The sequence below is a fragment of the Eschrichtius robustus genome, chromosome 2, assembly GCF_028021215.1.
Source record: "Eschrichtius robustus isolate mEscRob2 chromosome 2, mEscRob2.pri, whole genome shotgun sequence".
Taxonomy (NCBI): Eukaryota; Metazoa; Chordata; class Mammalia; order Artiodactyla; family Eschrichtiidae; genus Eschrichtius; species Eschrichtius robustus.
The window spans coordinates 12,380,446-12,400,263 of NC_090825.1; the positions used below are offsets into that span (position 1 = coordinate 12,380,446).

Genomic DNA, 19,818 nt, shown 5'->3' on the forward strand with positions numbered 1-19,818 from the left:
CCTGATTTAGGGCATCCCAGGAGCTGTCCCCCTTTCAGTCCCATTGCATAGATTGATGACCCTAAGGTAGTCCTTCCAAGGCTGTGGGACATCAGGGATTCCCATGACACGGTCCCGCTGTGGCTATGACTGGGTTGGGTCATTGCTCGAGTCAGGCCCCTTGACCCACTCCCACTGCACAGCAGGTCGAGCAGCACACTCTACTGCTTCCCCCTCAGATGTATCCTGAATCCAGCGTTCCTTTGTAGATTGAAGTTGCTACTCCAGTTGACGCTTGAAAAACACAGGTTTGAGCTGCTTGGGCCCACTTCTTTGCAGATCTTTCCACTAAATATGGACTACAGCACTACATGCCGCGTGGATGCAGAGGGCCGCCTGCAAAGTTACATGCGGGTTTTTGACAGAGTTGGGGGCCAGCGGTCCAACTGCGCCCCACACGCGCACCCCTGTGATTGAAGATGTTTACTAAGTTATCCAAGTGTCCATATTTTGGAACTCATGCTGAAGTCATTCCTCTATGATTTCAGTTTGAGGTAAAGATATGACCCTATAGTTGGACCCTTCGGTGACCAAGTAATCAAAGGCACGTCAGTTAGAAAAGCATCCCATCGGGACCCGTGGCAGTCATTAGAGCATTTCTGGGCCTGATAACAGCTTGGATCTCAGTTATCTTTTAGTCCTTATTTGTCTAATTGTTTTGTTTTGGCTATTCTTTTACACACTTGGAAAGATACAGTTGCTGTGGAACTAGCCATCCTGAGTATTCGGGATAACTAGGGGTTCACCATAGGGAAGAGGTGCATATTAGCAGGCATGAGTCTGCCTGACGGGCCCTTACATTGCAACGGTTGGGCCACTGAATAAAAATGCAACTCTCAAAACTTTATTATTGGAAAGACGTACTTTCATATCCACTTAGAACATCGTCCTGTGACTTGAACCTTGAAAACAACTAATAACAGGGTGCAGTGCCTGGACACAGGATGACTGTCTACATGGTGCCTACCCCATGAGGGCGACACTTCTTCTTTTGTGTACATGTGGGTAGGAAGCAGGGTTTCGAGTGATTGTTGCGGAAGAGCAGGACTAGCGAAAGGTCTGCCCGGTTGGGGGCGAGTGAGGTGGGGAAGCCGCGAAGCCGATGCCGATGCCCGAGCAGTGTCCAGCGGAGAACTCGGTCATCTGGGTCCCTGGACCAGGTCACTGGGACTTGATGGTGTCCTTTTTGGGGGGCATGCTCAAAATGGTCCATTTGGATGGCTGTATTTTAGTTGACTGAGCATGTCACTGAGCATTTTCATTTCCTTGTTTCACTTCCAGGCTGAACAAGAATGACACTTAAATCCGCTTTTTGAAAAAGTCTAACAATTTATCCAGGCACCTCCTAGCGTGTAGTTTTTTTGTGTATTTCACGGAAATTTGGGATTTGGGGGTATTATTTTTAATATGGAGATACGAGCTGGGTACATCTCTCTTTTCTTCCTGTCTCTTCATCAAAGAGTTTAGGGTCAATCTAAACACAGATTAAAGCCTTCAGAACGTTGGTTATTAATAAGTGAATGTTACAACGGTTGCTAAGGGGCATATAACTCCAACTTTGGGGGTGACTAGTGTTTTAGTAGTACTTGGTGTATTATTTTATATGTTCTAGTATGTTGCGTCTGCTACATATGCTGATACTATGTACAGTGCTAACATTTGTTAATTTCCCTTGATTAATTAAAAAAAGAATTCAAATATCTTACATGAAAGACTCAGCCAGTCTTGTGTCCGTTCTTCTAGTGATTGGGGGCACATTTTTTCCACAGGAATAAAATTCTCCCCACTCTTCTGAAGTCAGTAATGACCATTTTCAATTCTCTGATGCTTTTGTCCAGGGCTACGAGGAGGTGTCTCAGAAATTCACCTCCATCAGGCGAGTCCGTGGAGATAATTACTGCGCGCTGAGGGCCACGCTCTTCCAGGCCATGAGCCAGCCGGCCGCGCTGCCCTCCTGGCTGCGGGACCCGGAGCTCACGCTGGTACGCTGCTGCTGCAGGTTTGAGTCTGCAATGTTTCCAGTCGCTTTTGTGAGAAAGACTTCCCCTTCTCTGCCCTGTGCCATGTGCTAGTACTGTCTGCGGTGTGACGTCAGTGTGTGGGTTTATTCAGTTTTGTGTGGCTGAGATGATTTTGCATAGCAAAGCGACCAAAAATGACAGATTATTTCCCCAGAAGAGGAGGGTGATAAAATATCTTCAGTGCTTCAGCTGAATTAGGGAGCAGGTGTTTAGGGTTTGTTCACAGCACTTAGGGCAGTTTGACTTCGGTGTTGGAGTCTCTACCAAGTGGGCTATGTATTGTACTGTCTGAGAACCTGCTGGGGTTTGAGGAGGCAGGTTCCTGTGGTTCTAGCTCCAGTTCAGGGAAGCAGCACCCTCTGCAGAGTGTTAGGAGAACTGGCTTGGCAGGCGGCAGGGCAGCAACACTAGAAGAGAGATGGTTGCCTTCAGCCGGGGGAGGTGAGGGTCAGGGGCTGTGTCCCTTGCCGGGCCCTCTTTAAGGTTTTACATCTGCACCCCAGGAAGTCACATCATCAGTGTGTCGTGTATCCACGACACACATCAGCTTGAGGTCATGATAGGTTGGATGATAGAATATCCCAAAAGAGTTTGGTGGGCAGGCACGATTGAGCAGAACTCACAATATGACATTGCTTGGAAGAAAATAGGAAATCTTGTGCCTGTATTAAAACAAAACCCCAAACCAGAACTCAAAGTGCTAGCTGTGGGAGATCTGCCTTACCAGCAGCTTATGAGGGGGGAAGAAAGAGTCAGGATTTTAATGGATTGCAGGCCCAGTACGAGCCCACTGATGTGGGATGCCTGCAGTGATAAGGAAGCCCTGTCTTAAGAGGAACGCTTCTCAAACACAGGCAGTGACAGCCCTGTCTTGAACGGGGCTGGTCAGATCCCATCTTGAGGACCGAGTGCAGCTCTGTGCCTGTACCCTCAGTACAGGTGGGAGTGTGCCCGACGTGGCTCATCTGCTTTGGGGAACAGTTGAAGGAGCTGGGGTATTTGCCTAGAATAAAGACTTTTAGAGGATACTCGTTGGCAGTTAAGCCAATTAGGTCTGTTAGGGGGACGGGGTATCACATACCCTCAAAGAGCAAAACCAGGATCAGTGGGTGGAGGATACCACCTGTCTCTCAGGTGATTATCTACTTTATAAACTGGTATCAAAGCACGTGTGTATAAACTATTTAAACAATACCTGTGAAAGATACTTTCTTCTAACCAAAGATACATCATCTTTTTTTTTTTATATAAGTTTATATTTATTTTATTTATTTATTTTTGGCGGCATTGGGTCTTCGTTGCTACGCGCGGGCTTTCTCTAGTTGTGGTGAGCGGGGGCTACTCTTCGCTGTGGTGCGTGGGCTTCTCATTGCTGTGGCTTCTCTTGTTGAGCATGGGCTCTAGGCGCATGGGCTTCAGTAGTTGTGGCTCACGGGCTCAGTAGGTGTGGTGCACCGGCTTAGTTGCTCTGCGGCACGTGGGATCTCCCCAGACCAGGGATTGAACCCGTGTCCCCTGCATTGGCAGGCGGATTCTTAACCACTGAGCCACCAGGGAAGTCCCAAAGATATGTCATCTTAAGCAGATTTCTCCGTATTAGCTTGTGGTTTTTTTTGAGAAAGGAGCAAAAGAAATTGATACACTAGGCTATTCTTAGCTTTGCACATTAGACATATATTAGTACTGAAATATTTCAGAATTGTTGGTCAGTCAAAAGCATGCCTGTGGACCTGAGACACTGCTTGGGAAGCAGACATGGGTGATCTCACTGTATTTTGCTTTAACTTTTGTTTGACAACCATAGCTTTATTTATTGATTGTGACATAAAATCCTCCTCAATTTTAGGCTGTTTGCCTTTGAGCCTTTTACTTTAAGGGGCTGCCTAGATTTATGGACTTAACTGATGTAATGAATTTGAATTTTTAACTTTCCAAGGAACTCTGGTGCAAGTAGTGTTCTACATAATTAAACATACAGAGTACGCTCCATGAAAGTAAAGCATAATTTTTATTTTACCAACAGGATACATTTGGGTAAGGTTATCTGCCAAATTAAAAATAGTCCAGGTAGGTTGTGCTTGGTTTCTGATCGGTATGAGAGCACGTTGCGTGTATGAGCAATGGGGGCTTTAAGGTGGTTTTCCTGACTTCATTTGAGTCATGCGGAAATTCTCAAGTACTCTTGCTAATTTCTTCCCTTTTCTGTATGTATCAGTCAACAAGTAGAGTTCTTCTCTCGGGAGCATAATTAGTTGGTCACAGTGGAATTATTTTTGTCACCTCACCTTTCTCGAATGCCAAGAGGCCCACGTCAGGGAGGAAAAGCACATCATACCTGATCGTGAGTTTAGTATGAAAGTTTATTAGACTTTTCTTGCTCTCATCCAACTAGAAGACTTGTGTGTCCCTGTGTTGACTTTCCAGCCCCCAGCAGATTCCCTTGATGTGAGCACTTTCCTGACAGGGTCTGTTTTGCTGTGTGTCTTGGGCGGGTGACAGATGCACCACACGCTTCTCATTTGAAGTGCCAGTGCAGGAAGGGGTACACAGACTTGGTAGTCGCACTTGACCAGACTGGTTTTTAACCGCCTCCCAGGTGTCTCAGACAGCCTCCTGTGGATGGCGTTCCATCCCTGTTCTCATTCTGGCCCTTCCGCCTGGTCTCCTGTCGGAAGGTCCACACTGACAAGGGTCTCGATGAGTGAGCGAGAGGGCGGTGCAGCGTGACTGGACGAAGTTGGGGTGGAACCAAGTACGAATACCGACGGGTGGTGAGGCCTACAGAAGCCGGTGGCGCACCGTGGTGGTGGGGTACCCGGACCGCCTCACCCCGCAAGGGGGGGTCTCTCTGTTACCAGAGACTACTTGTGAACTGTAATAAGGAGACGTCTTAATATTAGTTAACGCTCATGACAAGCAGAGCGTTAACACCTGATGCTTGTCACCTGACAAGCAGATCAGGTGATGCTTAACTCTATTCTACAGAACAAGAAGGTCTTACAGGAGTTTTGGTGTGAAAGTCTCTGTGCCCGTTTCTTACCCATCTTCCTACTAAATCAGAATAACTCGTATGCTGTCATGTTAATTAAGCCATGCTTGCTGTTACAAGTTGGTATAAATTATGGGGTTTAAAATGGGGTAGGCTCGCTGTTACAAACACAGTAACTATCTGGCAAATAAGTCTGTCTCAGTTTCCCCTGATCCTTGATCTTTCTGAATTGCCAAGGGCCTGTTCTGACCACTACCCTGCATCCAGTGACAGGCATATGTCCTGGTGCCCACGGGGCTTTTAGAAGTCCTTGGAGCACTGACCAATTCTGGGGACATAAAAAGGCTGCTCTCAGCAGGCAGGTTGGAGGGAACCTAGTTTCAGCATTATTAGGGTCTCCTGAACTGCCCATGCTCTGTAGTAACCCACCTCTTCAGCACTGGGCATCAGGCAGGTCCTGGGACACCTGAGTTTGTATGCGAGTCTGTAGACTCAGAACCAGCCCTGGCCCAGCCTGCAGGCTGCATGCTGTGCTAAACATCCCTTGACCTCAGCTTGCATTCCGTCAAGAATTCGGTGAGCCCAGAGAAGCTACACACCCCGTAGCTGGCTGTATCTGCTTCCGTTTACATTTGGAGAGATGGTCTTTGTAGCGTTTTGCCATTTTCCCTCTCTCCTAGAACACGCTTGGTTTCAGGAGATTCAAGGGAAATAGGAGCGCTAGGCCGAGACCCTCCCCTTAACGTGAGCTCAGTGGAGGAGGGCCCAGGCCGTTCGTCCTGTGCTGCTCAGCTCCTCTGGCCTTGCTCGTTCATGGCCCGTCTGACAGTTCGGCCGCCCCTCACCTCCTGTCATCATGTCTTGGCTCCCTGTCTGTCGTTCCTGCTTCTGTCCAGATCCTAGTCTCTGTGTTTGACTGCAGTCGGGTGATCTGACCGTGACCCTGGCCCTGACCTTGGACGTGGCTTGGTCTGGCTGTTCTTAAGCTTGGGCAGCAGCCGGGTCCCCAAGAGGTGGTATCCTTCGGGGCAGGGGTCTTTTGGTTCCATAGTTTTAGAATGTCTCTGAGCGGGTGGGACCTGTGACAGTGTTTGCTTGCTTAGGGTGGGATAGACTGTATATCAGAACTCATGAGACAGTTTGGGGATGCCACATTTCTGTTACTTGCTATCCCTTTAACCACGGTGCTGATTTCGAGAATTATGGACATTTGCTAGAGAAAACAGGCTGTTTTTATATTTCAGTCACAAATGAAATTACACCTAAGCTAATTGCCTGCTTTATTAAGTATTGCCCATCATTGTTTCTTGTTTTTAATGTTGTGTCTTCTTTACGTCTCTCTTACCCTAACAGAAGTCCAGTCCCTGTGTGTGTAAAAGAATGGCTGTGTGTGTGTGTTGTGTGTGTCATGACCCCCTGAAAGCATTTAAAGCTATACTCATTTGTTTCATCTGAGTAAAGAATTTCAGCTCCGTTATTCTTTCCTCGTAGTTTCTTTTCACACCTCAGTTTTGGGCTTTCTCCAGGATCTCCACAGCTCCCAGCATATACAGCCCTTGATAATTATTCCCGCAATACTTTGGCCCATGCATGGAAGGAATGAGGAAATGGACTTTTATTTGGGTTTTGCTCTGTGTAGTTAGATCTTTGGGGTCTCTTGAGTAATTGAGTATCGTGCCTGCTTTTTAGGTACATGCACAATGTCACGTGATGCTCATGTTTTCTGGGCTTCCTTCCACCCCGTTTCCCAGCTCACCTCTGCGTAGCTAGTATTTTCTGCTCATTGCACTTCTCTGTGCCCAGTTGTGATTTCAGCTTATTGCCACTTGAGGGCATTTTAGAGTCTGGTGATAAACCAGAGAAGCTGATAGAAAGTTTGCAGCAGAACTGCCCACATGTTGCTAAAATGTAGGACAGTGTGGGCACAGAGCTGGGCTGCTCTTGGGCGGGTGGTCATTTGTCATCATAATAAGATGAGAACACAACCCCTCCCCCATTAACACCATCATTGTGGTAACCACCTGAAGAGGAATTTACGTCCCTATTGTGGTTTTGTTTTTTTGTAGAGATGAAACCACCTTAGTTTCACATGACTGCTGTAAAGAGAAGGTAAAACTGGAGTTCCCATTCATGAAAGGGTCTTCAGAGCCTTAGATTCCAGGAGAACTGAACACATGGCCTCATTTAAAACTGTATTATAACTGTTAAACAAACTCCGGTTCTTGGGAGGAATTAATTATTCTCCAATGATCTTTTGACTTGGAGGTGAACTCTTTTTTCCTTTCTGCATTTTATAGCACTGAAGGGACATGCCTGTGCCCGGCCTAATTATATGGATTTCTCCAGGACTGTTGGGAAAGTCTGAGTTCCCATGCTGACATCGATCCAGTTATGTCCCAGCTTGCTTTTCAGACTCCAAATTCTATTGATGATGAGGGGAAAACAAAATAGCAAACGCTCCAGGAAAAAAAAGGAAACAGGCAAAATAATAGTTCGGCTGTCAGTTCTTTAACGAGCTAGCCCATCGCAACTCCCTTAACCCCGGCGTCGTATTCTCAGTTGTATTTTCTATCTTACTACACTGAGTAGTTAAACTAGATACCATATTATTTCTTTTTAATATGAAAACTTTGATGATAGTGTAAATATCAGAAGTTAGGTTTTATTTTCCTAGTCATGAAAGGAACAGGTTTTTAACCCTACCCTGGACCATCTCACAGGCCCAAAGCGCCTTCCCGAGTCAGGCATTAGGGAGTGGTAGGGAGGCACCAGCGAGCCCAGCAGCTGCTTGGCTGGTTTGCGCGAAGACCTGGTGTGGACACTGCCTTCACGTACCCTTACAAAGTGCTGTGGAACGTTCCTCCCCGCGGCTGGAACCCAGCCAGGTACATTGTGCCTTTGGGTCTCAACCAGAACTGCCATTTCACTGTAGAAGCCCTCCTCAGGGTGGGTCTTTCCGAGTTCCTGACTTCCAGATTTGGGTCCGCCGTCCTAAACCCAGACAGATGTGCAGGAATTAATTCTGGAAACGAAGGTAGGTCTTGTAGGCTTCATTGTTTCTTATAGCTTGGATCGTGTGATGGCCTTTCTGGAATGTTAACATTCTCTCTCTCTGTTTCTTGATACTCTAGTTACCAGAAAAACTCATAAGCAAATACAGCTGGATCAAGCAGTGGAAGCTTGGACTGAAGTTTGAGGGGAAGAGCGAGGCCCTGGTTGATAAAATTAAGGAGTCCCTCACTTTACTGAGGAAGAAGGTTTGGAACATGTAGTTTCCTTTCTGTGATAAGTGCAAAGCTCTCACTCCCGAGTGCCCCAGCACACCATTTCTTAGTCTTCACTCAGTGGATTACCACACGCTCTTGGCTGGTTTTTAGGCAAAATAATTCTAAACGAACACAAACACTTCCTATGAAGTGTTCGGTAAAATGAAGAAATATCAACGTCGTGTATTCTCGGAGGAGATGATGTGTTTAATGAAACGTTTAACTTTGTTTAAAGGAAACCGTACAAATCTGGTCTTTTCTTCTAAGTTCTGACAAGTTTCAGGGATATCATTTAGTCCATATCTCTCACAGGATTATCAGTGATAATGAATTCACATTTATTAAATTCTTCCCAATTATGTTCATGTTTTAAGATTCTGTCCATATTTATTAGACTTCTTTTCTTTCATGATGATTTTCCAGTGAAGCAGATTTAATAACTTGTCTTTTGACAACTGTCCTGAGGGTTTTTCTAAAACAGAATTGTGAGGAGGAACTTGGTCTTCTGATTCCCAGTGATTTGGTTATTAAACACTCCCTCTTCTGTGGCTTTCCGCTGCCTTATGTGGGTCGATATCCTGCTTGCACACTGGCCCGCACAGACCTCTGGGTCGCTGGCCTTTGAACAGCCTAAAAGCTCTCCTCACCAGGGACCCTGGATTGAGGGCCTGTTAATTGCTCCAGGCTTTGTAGATGGAGGAGGGAGGCCGGTAAGGAGGTGTCAGGCATCGGCTTTCAAGATTTCCCCCAGCACATACCCCGGTTGTTGATCTGTTCACTTGACTGTGGTCTGCCCCCATGAGACTTTCAGCTTCACCAGAGACTGTCCTGTCGATTCCTTTACAGCCAGTGCCGGGCACTGAGCCTGACGCATAATAGGCATTTGGTAAATATTTTGTTGAATGCGTGGAGGGCCCTGAGTTCCTGGAGCCTAGTTTTTATTTACAAATAGGAGAGATGTGTACTGGAAACTATACTGTCGAAGGAAGACTAGTGATAAAGAAATGGGAGCAAGAGAAGGAGAGAGGGGATCTGTTCTTGTTGCCTGTTGGAGCAGAGCGCAGGATTCAAGGGGGCCGGGGGACCTGCGCCTGCCCAGGCCCTGGGTTAGCAGGGGGTCGAGCACGGGGCTCCGGGCCTGTGGGAGTGAACAGGAAGGCTCTTCAGCTCAGACACTGGTGACAGTTTCCTTTAGAACTCCTTTAAGTTCTTGTGAGGTTGCTTTATTAGCTGTGCCTACTGTAACTAGATCCTCATTTGGGGGCATGGTTAAGTGATTCCAATTTGTAATAACATTAAAATTATACATTAATACTCTGAGCCAAAAAAAAAAAAGCCTCTGAGCCGGCATCGCCAGCACTTTGTATGTGCCAGGCTGCACACTAAACGCTTGATGAGATAGTGTTTAATTCTCACGACCCCCTGGGTGTCGTTGCTTTGGGTATCCTCGCTTTGCAGACGAGGAGACGGAGGCCCCGCAGAAGCCACCAGCTGCTGGGTGGCAAGGCCTGTATTCCACCCTGACTCTCTGACTCCAGAGCTGCGTTCTCGCCTGCCAGCTCGGTCCCCTTCTGGAAAATGTGCGGTGTTCCAGCTTGCAACCCAAATACTGGAGCGCGTCCGGTGGCACGGTCATGACTGTTAACACTTACTCTTGTATTTAAAGTTCTAACGGTTTTGGGAGGAGCAGTAGTTACTGGTCATTCATAAGGATTAGTTTTATGTTGGCGTCTCTTACCCTCATTCACTTTAACTTAAAAGCACATATGTTTATAGGGTTTTCTTTTTCACTTAAAGAGTTTGCTTATGTTAGCTGAATACCTGATCCTCTGCTTTCCTCTTAATCAGAAGTCGGTAAGAATTTCCGGAATGCATTTATTCATTGGAGACTCAAGTGTATATTTAAGAGGTTAGAAGGGTAAGTTTAGTAAACAGATATTCAGGAAACCCCGCCATCTTCCTGGCGCATCTCCATGTTTGAGGGTTGGCTTGGAGTTTCTGGGTGGTAACGGCTGCCGTAAACCCCTTAAGGGGAGTAGTAGTTTCAGCTTCCCTTCACAGCGTCTCCCACAGGCCTCACACACGCGTGTTAGCTCTCCTGTAAGTATTTCTGATTGACCGGTTTGATCTCTTTGCCTGGGAAGATAGAGGAGTTGAAATTCCCATTCCATGGCCCTAGAGTTCTCCTTAGTGCATTATACTTTTGTTTCAAGTTAGTGCAGGAAGAACTGAATAAGGAATTTGTGAGGTCTAAAGAGTACCATGGTTTGAGCTGGAAGCTTGAGCGTTGAGCGTTGGTACGTGACCCATGGTCGCCTGCCTATTTTGAAAATAATCTTGTGCTCATCGTGTGGAATTTTACCAGGGACTTTTAGAACAACAATTTAATTATTATGTAACTTTCTTATTACAGTGGACAGGCTTGGCTGAACTGAGAACTGCTGAAGCGAGGCAGATAGCCTGTGATGAACTGTTCACGAATGAAGAAGAGGAGTACAGCCTCTATGAAGCTGTAAAATTTCTAATGCTAAACAGAGCCATCGAACTATATGATGATAAAGAGAAGGGAAAGGAAGTACCGTTTTTCTCTGTGCTTCTGTTTGCTCGGGATACGTCAAATGACCCCGGACAGCTGCTGAGGAACCATCTCAACCAGGTGGGACACACCGGTGGCCTTGAACAGGTGAGTTGTACCTTTGGGAGTATATTAGTCCAAAACAGCAGCTTCAGCCGTCAAACATCATCTCAGTTTTTGTGGGTCAGGAGTTGAGGAGCAGCTTAACTGTATGGCTGTGGCTCAGGGTCTCGGGAGGTTGCAGTTGAATCTTGTTCAGGGCTGCAGTCATCTGAGGGCGTGATTGGGGCTGGAGGGTCCACTTCCAGCATGGCACACTCACCTGGCTGTTGGCAGGAGGCCTCAGTCCCTCACTGGTAGTTAGTGGGAGGGTTCTGTTCCTCACCATGTGGGGCTGCTTGAGTGTCCTTGTGACATGGCGGCTGGCTTCTCTCAGAAAGTGATCCAAGAAGAGAGCAAGGAGGAAGCTCCAGTGCCTTCTATGATCTAGTCTTGCGAGTCACACATGGTCAATTACACTATATTCTGTTTGTTAGAAGCAAGTCACTTAATCCTTCCCACATTCAAGAGAGGAGTGCCAAAGAATTGTGAACCTATTTTATAACCACCATGGTTATCTCAGCCTGGGCTTTCTTCTGTAGTGTGGTGGATGGGATCAGTACCCTTGGCTCCAGTAAACAAATAAACCAAGCACTTGAAAGAGTCCTCTGAAGGGTCTTGGTTTTTTGTTTTTTTGTTTTTTTTTTGCTGCGTTGCGTGGCACGTGGGATCTTAGTTCCCTGACCAGAGATCGAACCCGTGCCCCTTGCAGTAGAAGTGCAGAGTCATAACCACTGGACTGCCAGGGAAGTCCCTGAAGGGTGTTGTTTAATCTTGGAAGCTGTAGCTGTATTAGGTAACATCCTTTAGAAATAGAAATGGAGTCACTTTAGCCAGTAGAGCCCAGCCTGCTCTTAGAGCTTTCACAGATATGCTAAGTTTGGAGTTTCACACAGAGACCCAGTACTGTCGTGTGGGTCAGCAGTTGACTCACCACACACTGCACTATCTACCTTTGGTGTGTTCATTACGTTGCCCCGAACAGCTGAAGTGTGTTTTTAGTGGAGGAGCCAACCACTAGAATGGCATTAAGTCTCTCTATCCAGAGTGCTACTTTCCTGCTTGCACGGCTGACTCTGGTGCTTACCTTTTCCTGGTACAGAGGAAAGAGCAAAGATGGTGGTCACTGCTGGGTCAGGCAGGATTGAAGATAAAACTATTTTTAAAAATTTTCTGTACTCCGAATGTAAGTTACTTAGGTCTCCTGAACCATTACAGATACCTTGCAGTAACAAGCCTGGTAGAAGTGGGGTTTGCATATTAGACTGAAGTTAATCCTTTCCGAGTCCCTACAAGGTCTGCTGTAACATTTTTTAAATAACGGTTTTACTGAAATAATGATTTACATATCATGAAGTTTACCCTTTTGACGTGTGTTGACTCAGTGGTTTTTAGTTTGTTTATAGAGGTCTGCAGCTATCACAGCAGCCTAATTTTAGACCATTTTCTCACCCCTGCAGGAAACCCCATGCCCTCATTCCCTTTTCTCCAGCCCTAGGCAGCCACTAATTTACTTTCTGTTGTTATAGATGTGCCTATTCTGGGCATTTCATATAAATGGAATCTTATAATATGTGGTCTTTTATGACTGACTTCTTTCACTGAGCCTGATGTCTTCAAGTTTCATCCATATTGCAGCATGTATCAGTACTTCATTCCTTTTTATTAACAATAATATTCCATTGTATGGATATATCACATTTCGTTCATCCATTTGAGTTGTTTCCACTTTTTAGCAATTATAAATAATCCTGCTGTGAACATTATTTACAAGTTTTTTGTGTGGAACTGTGCTTTCAGTTCTCTTGGGTATTTACCTAGGAGTGGAATTGCTGGGCCACTTGGTAATTCTGTGTTTAAAATTTTGAGGAACTGCCAAACTTTTTAAAAGCAGCTACACTGTTTTACATCCCCTCCAGCAATGTTTCAGAGTCCCATTTTTTTACATCCTTACCACACTTCTTTCTTTTTTTTTTTTTTTTTAAATTGAGGTGAAGTTCATATAACACAAAGTTAACCATTTTAAAGTGTACAACTCGGTCACTTTCGGTACCTCTGCGGTGTTGTGTGACCATCACCTGTGTCAAGTTCCAAAACTGTTTCCTTCCCCTGAAAGAAAACCTGGTGCCCGTTCAGCAGTCGCCCCCAGTGATTATCTGTTTGATTGTAGCCATTCGAGCGGGTGGGAAGTGGTATCTCACTGTGGGTTTGGTTTGCATTTCCCTGATGACTTTTCATGTACTTACTGGTATTTGCATATCTTCTTTGGAGAAATATCTGTCCTATTCAAGTCTTTTGCCCAATTTTTAAACTGGTTATTTGCTTCTTTATTGTCGCGTTGTAAGGTGTTCTTTGCATGTTCTGTACACGCGTCCCTGATCAGGCACAGGATCTCTTCTTGATGATGTGCTTGCTTATAACGACCCATATACACGAAAGGACGGGGGCTGGGCCCACGGGGAGGAAGAAGGGCTGTGGCTGAGCCGTGCCGTGCACCTCGGGGACACCAGGGCGGGAGCGGGTGGCGAGCCGCATCCTTCACTGTGGCTTCCCGCCACACCCTTCAGTGTCTGCTCTTCCCCCAGGTTGAGATGTTCCTTCTCGCCTACGCCGTGCGCCACGCCATTCAGGTGTACCGGCTCTCCAAGTACAGCACTGAAGAGTTCGTCACCGTCTATCCCACCGACCCCCCCGGGGACTGGCCAGTGGTGACCCTGATCGCCGAGGATGATCGGCACTACAACATCCCTGTCAGAGTGTGCGAGGAGACGAGTCTGTGAGACACGCTCGGGCGGCCCGGCGACTCGGCCAAGGTGCACCGGCGGCTCCTCGGCTCGGGCCTCGGGCCCGCAGGCCCCTTGGGATGAGCTCTGAGCACTCTTGGGCCCTGTGAGCCAAGCTGGGCTGGAATGCTCTGAAGGCTAGCTTTCGATAATCAGAAGTAATCAAGTTTTTTCCCTCACCTATGATGCAATATGTTTCACTGGGGGCCTTCAGAGCACACCTGTTGACAGGTGCAAACTGCATCTCCATAAAACAAACACATTTGTATCAGCGGAGACTTACTCTGGAGAGGAAAATACGCTCAGAGCTCTCTCTAGTCGTAAACTGGCTTTGCGTTGTTTTTGAAGATGGTAATTTTTTTGTTTTGGTGGTAACGGGTCTCTGCAGTGCCCTTCCTGTGCACCTATGCAGTCTGCTTACATGGTAGGGTTCTGGGACAAAGCCTGCCAGTGGCCCAGCTGTAACATCCTCTGATAGTCTCATCGAGCAGTGGTTTGGATTTACACGTTAATTAAAGCTGTTCTAAGCAGATTGTCTAACGGAAGGTTAGGAGCTGGGTCCCCAGTAGTGAGTTATTTAAAGGCTGGAGAAGGAGCTGCAGGGAGAGGCAGTGGCAGCAGGACGTCCTGGCTCTGAAGAACGTGACAGGCGCCTGCGGTTGGGAACACACCGGGTCTGGTGCTTGGTGCAGGCGCTGGGTGGTTGGCGGGCGAGCGCGGCTTGTCGCTCTCTAGGATCGGGGCTGTTCCTTAGTCTCCACTTCCATGGATTCACCATTTTATAGTCAGAACAAGGCTTAGATCCACCTGCTTTTTTAGAGGAGACCAAGGCCAAATTATTATTTTTTGGAGAATGCTTCCATTGCCAAATCCGTGTGGCTCCTCTGTTGGATGAATAACAGCAAAGCGTCTCAGGCTTTTCATGGGTAAGTTTAAAGAGAGCACGTGCTTAAAACTGACTGCAAAAGCATGGCCGAGCTGCATCTGCCCTTGATTTGGCTATGCCTGGGGTAGGCAGTGTTCTGGCCACGAGTGATTGCATGTCACAGGCTAGGGTGGTGCCTGGGGGCTGGACAGGGCAGCCCAGCTGAGTGTGGTCTGCACTAGGGCCCGAATCATCCACGTGGGGTGTGTACTGTGGCCACGGCGCGAGGGATGGGACGTGTCACTCTTTAGGACTGTGTCAGTGGCATCTGAATTGGCTCAGTGTTTGTGGATGTGGTGTTACCCTGAAGCACTGAGCTTTATTTCATAGTAAGTAAGATCTTTATTTGGTCCAATTTAAGCTTATAGTTTATAAGCTATCTAATCTTTGGTTTTTTTTTTTCCTCAGAGGGGCAAACCTTTTGTGATAGTGTTAGTTTTGCTTTCACTTAAAAATTAAAATTCTTGGTTGAGAAAACCCAGAGGACCCATAAAACTATGCAGACTGTTACATTAATATTGGTATTTTTCCCATTACCTCATCAATAATATTCATCACGTTTTGGTAGCTACTTATTCATTGGAGTGTTTGAATTAAATTCTGCTGTAAATGTGTGTGAATGTGTTGGAGAGGCTTTGTCTTTCACTGTGAAATGCAATGGTGCCTCAAACAAGGAGGTACCTAGAAGCCAAATGAAAGTAAAAATGATGAATTCTTGTTGGCTTTGATGCTTCATTTTATGTAACTTAATTTTCATGTAACTTGAAACAGGAAATGCTTACCGTTCATTCTTGAACATTTTTAAAAGCACAACTTCAAACACTTAGGTTGTATAAGGCAGTAGGGGTCTGTGTCCATCTAACTGTTGGTTCATAGCCGCTGCTGAATTTAATAATAATCGTGATCACCTGTCTTTGCATTTTGCGAATGTTCTAATCTTAGTGAACTTGAGTTGAGCTGGGCTTCTGGGCAGCTTGTTTACATTGCATACTTTTTTCTTGTTCCTGTGTGTGATAATTGTTAGAGTGTGTGCAGAAATTGTGGTCTTAACCACCCCATTGATAAAATTCAAAAGGCTGCGTTTAAGTTGCTCTCTGTCCCAAGGCCTTATTACACTCTGCTCTCAGACTGCCATCCAGGCTTAGAGGGATCACAGCATAAGAGAAGTAAAGCTTTCAAAGAAACAGTCCTTCAGGAAATATAGATGATTGGCCAACTTTAAAAATATTTTTTTTGTTGGCAACATGCAAATACGGTTGCCCCAAGTTTTAATTCCATTTTTCATTCCTGGTCTTGGCCTGGTCGGGTGACAGCAGCAGAATTGAAATTGAATTGAGACCAAAATGGATTCAGGAGGATAATCTACTCAGAGGGAATTTCTAAAATGATAGTGTTCCAGAAAAAGGAAGATAGTAGGAACGACACTGTGCTTACTTTCTATCCCAGAGTTTATTGCAAGAGTTCAGTGGTTTTGGACCCTATGGTCTTGGCAGAAGGATAATGTCTACCTTAAACAGGCGTGACTTATACCTTTGAGCTCATTTAAGGGTGCATTAAACCTAAAAGAATTTCCCTGTAACAAGTTCCATGGAATTAACGCTGCTCCCTCAGAACCTTTCCCGCTTCCCCTCCTCACCTGCTAAGCTCCTACATTTACAGCATCCATTGATTTCACTCATAACACATGGAACAGTGATGGTGGCCGTTGAGAACAAGCTGCCAATGTGCACTCTTTCACTTGTGATCTCAGCGTCGGGGTGGGGGGGGGGCGGATTTGATCTGAAATGTCAGTTCCTCTTCCTTAGAATCCAGCATATCCAAAAATGCTTTAAAAAGACAGAACAGGATTGACCCTGCTGTCTAGATAGAGCCATTTACACTTTGGTTATTCTGTTATACATTTGGTTAATATCTGGTAAATACTGATGTTTTTCTTTGATTGTGGAAAACAGACATTGCCTTTGTTTTCTTTCATTATTCTTTTTTCCCTCCAATTCTAGAGCTTATCGGGTAAAATCTCAGGCCACGTGAATCTCACACCTCTGTTGGAAGAAACACCTTTGTTGGTTTTTGTGTGCTTGTGTTTTCCTTTGTTTTTTAAGAGGCTGTGTTATTCCTCCTGCCCTCTTCACCCCAAGGTGCTCTTTCACTTACGAGTTTGTAGTCTGCATTTTGAAGAGCTTCCAGGTGGTGACTATTAGGTGCTGTCTCCCCTTTAATGATCTAGCATTCTTACATCACAGCATAGAAGTAGGACTCAAATAGACTTCCTGGCTTTTTCTCCTTTTTGGTGTTAAAGTTTGATTGTTTTCCTCTCTGTCTCTTTCTAAAGCAAGACTTTGCAGGTACTCCCCCTTTGAAAGCCAGAAAGTGTTTTCAGAAGTATAAACCTCCCGGGGAATGTTACTTGTAGGCATACACAAAAATACATGGGTGCCTTTTTTAAAAGATCTGTATCTACTTAAAAACAATAAAAAGGAAGCCCTGAATGTGTGTGGAGTGAATCTGAATCTGAAATGTGTGTGAAAGGTATAGAATCCCCAAACAGTTGAGCAAAGGCAGGGCACAGTGTCAAGTAATTTAAAAATGGCCCAAGGAACTGTAAGAAGTGAACTGAAGAAGGAGGAACTGATTTTAGATTAAAAATGCCTTTTAAAAACAAAGCAACAGACGCCTGACAGACAGACCTCCATGGCTTACGTTATACAAGGATAAAAATCTGAACCGGTGGAAGACTTCTGTGCGTGGATTCTGCAAATTCCTTTTTCTAAAGTTTAAGTCCCCTACTTAACAGAAGGAGACTATGTAATGCTTAACTCTTTCAGAAAAACTTCTTGGTGATGTCTTCTGAGGGGCTGGAGAGATCAGGGAGCCAGTGCTGAGTTATGCAGTGAATTAAGACATGGGCAGCTGATGATTAACACCTGTGTGATCCAGTTAATAACTTGGAACCATGGGAAGCACAAAACTAAACTGGTTTGGCTGCTCCCACCCTTGGTAGCAGTAGCAGTAGGAGCAAGGCAGGCTCGGCCGTGACCAGAAGGCATGTGTGTGTATGTATGAATACGCCTGCTTGCTGGCCTGCAGTCGCGTTGGGACGTTCTTATGTACGCGAGGTCCCACAGCCTGAGACCCGGCCACATTTGGGAGGGTGAAGGTGAGCTGTCCCATTTGCATTTTTTTTTCATGGTAAATTGATATTTATTACTGGGAATGGTGGGATGGGTTAGTAGGCACAATTGAACTATACAGAGTGGTCGTTAAGTCTGGAGATAATAGATAATTGTAGTGAAAAGTCATATCAACAAGCCATTTATTATGTATATCTCTGTTCCCAGGCCTTTATGGCCATCTGTATATTTCCATATTTTGAATACTCATTAATAGGGAGAACACTGACCAGAGCTTTATCGCATTCTTGTTGATTTCTTGGGTATAGTTGTGGGTCAGGAGTGAAATCGCCAAGACATGGGTAATCCAAGGAAAGGATACGGGGCTGGAGATAACCACAGTCTCGGCAATCTTTTGGGGGTGGTTGAGCTTAATTCTGAACTTTAAAATAATTTTTTTGTACTTAAGACCTTTTGTATAATGAAAAATGCCTTGATCTGTATTCTCATAAATGGTGCTAAAATATGGTACTCCTACAGGAACCAGAGCAATCCACAGTAATGTTGGTCACCTCGCGTATTTCGTTGTGGGAAGAAAGCCAAAGTGAATGTATTTAATGAGCTCCCTTCTCGTTTCCATTGTCTTTATAAAAACGTTCTGGTATCGTTACTCGCGTTTTAGCCGCTTCCGACTCTCTGTGTTGTGAATTCGCAGAGGGTAACGACCCACCTTCTGTCTCTGGCGGTGGTTTCCCTTCCGTGTCAGCCGGGCTGCAGAGGGAGGGCAGCCGGGAACGTGGTGTGAACCTGGCCCGCTCGTCTTGGCTTGTTTAGCAGAGTGTCCTGTTTACACTGCAAAGCGTCAGCATTTGTCAGCAACCGCGCCTGCTCAGAAAACTGTGCCCCCAAGGCTCCCGTCAGCTTGGGGCCTTGGTCCTACGTGCATCCGCGGCAGGAGTCTCCTCGGTGACCTGCTGAGGCTTCGTCTTCGCTGTCAGAGGCAGAGCCTACTCGGGTTTTGCTGCTGGTCCCCTGTAGCACACCTGGCCACTAAGGATTGTAAGAATAAAGAACAAACAGACAGAAAATAAAAACTCAGAAGCCTGGCTGTGTCGTTCTGGTTAAATGCCTGACTTTGAGGACCTGGGAGATTTGGGTTCAGTGCTTTAAACTTCCCAGCACCTCCAAGACGGGCCTGTGATGCCTGATGACTTTACAGTGCTGAACCTGTAAGGAAGGGATCCCCCCAAATTAGATGCACACTTCTGGGCTTCTTGGGTCTGGATTCAGGACCAGTCTCATCACCCACTGCTCGGGGGAGCTGGGCCCAGTGACCCCGCCTCTGTAGCCTCAGTCCTCACCTCCACCACGGTCTGTGTCCCCTGCGGGTGGGGGGAAGCAAGGTGCAAGCACTCAACAGCGGCTTCCAGGAAGATCCCCTAGGCCTGCAGAGCAGGGCTGCAGTCACAGTCAGACCCAAGCCTGGCCGTGTGTTTGCCGAGGAGGGGCCCTCAGCGTGTGCAGCATTCTTGGGTGTTCGAGAACCATCCAGACCGATGGAAACGCACCCAGAAGTGTGATAGCAAGAACTTGCATGCACTGCGTATGAATCGGACTGCCACTGAAAGAGGTTAATCATCTGAAGAAGGGGGAAGCCGGCGGGCTTTCAAAGGTATTCTTGGGGTGAGAGAATGAAGTTTCGGCCAGCGGTGCCCTACCTTCCTGTGAGTCAAAGAACTGAGTCTTTGCAAAATGGTGCTGGGCTTCTGAAGAACCCACTGCTTAGGGGTTGGGCATCCAGAGAGCAGCAGTGGCAGGTTGGTGACGGCAGCAAAAAGACCTCCCATGCTAAACAGCAACAGCAAGCTCTTCTTCCTTCACTGCCCCGTTCAGTTGGGTTAATAAACTCAATGCTGTAAATACGCTCTCCCCTTTCCCCCTCCTCTTGTCTGAGTTGTGGTGCTGTCCTTAATTCCGAGGGCAGTGTTTCTGGCATTTCTCCCCCATCGCC

At 46.3% G+C, this 19,818-nt stretch overlaps 1 protein-coding gene across 3 annotated transcripts in view; it reads left to right on the forward strand.

Moving 5' to 3' along the window:
* OTULIN (OTU deubiquitinase with linear linkage specificity) overlaps positions 1-18,901 on the forward strand; it is a 33,069-nt gene extending 14,168 nt beyond the window's left edge. For 2 of the 3 annotated variants that reach the window (XM_068535163.1, XM_068535165.1), the window contains 4 exons: positions 1,878-2,021; positions 8,181-8,306; positions 10,729-10,998; positions 13,575-18,901. In XM_068535163.1, coding sequence (XP_068391264.1) covers positions 1,878-2,021; positions 8,181-8,306; positions 10,729-10,998; positions 13,575-13,769 — 735 coding nt within the window. In that variant the 3' untranslated portion in view covers positions 13,770-18,901. The remainder of the gene's footprint in view (positions 1-1,877; positions 2,022-8,180; positions 8,307-10,728; positions 10,999-13,574) is intronic. The other variant, XM_068535164.1, reaches the window with a different exon arrangement.
* The last annotated feature ends 917 nt before the right edge of the window (positions 18,902-19,818 follow it).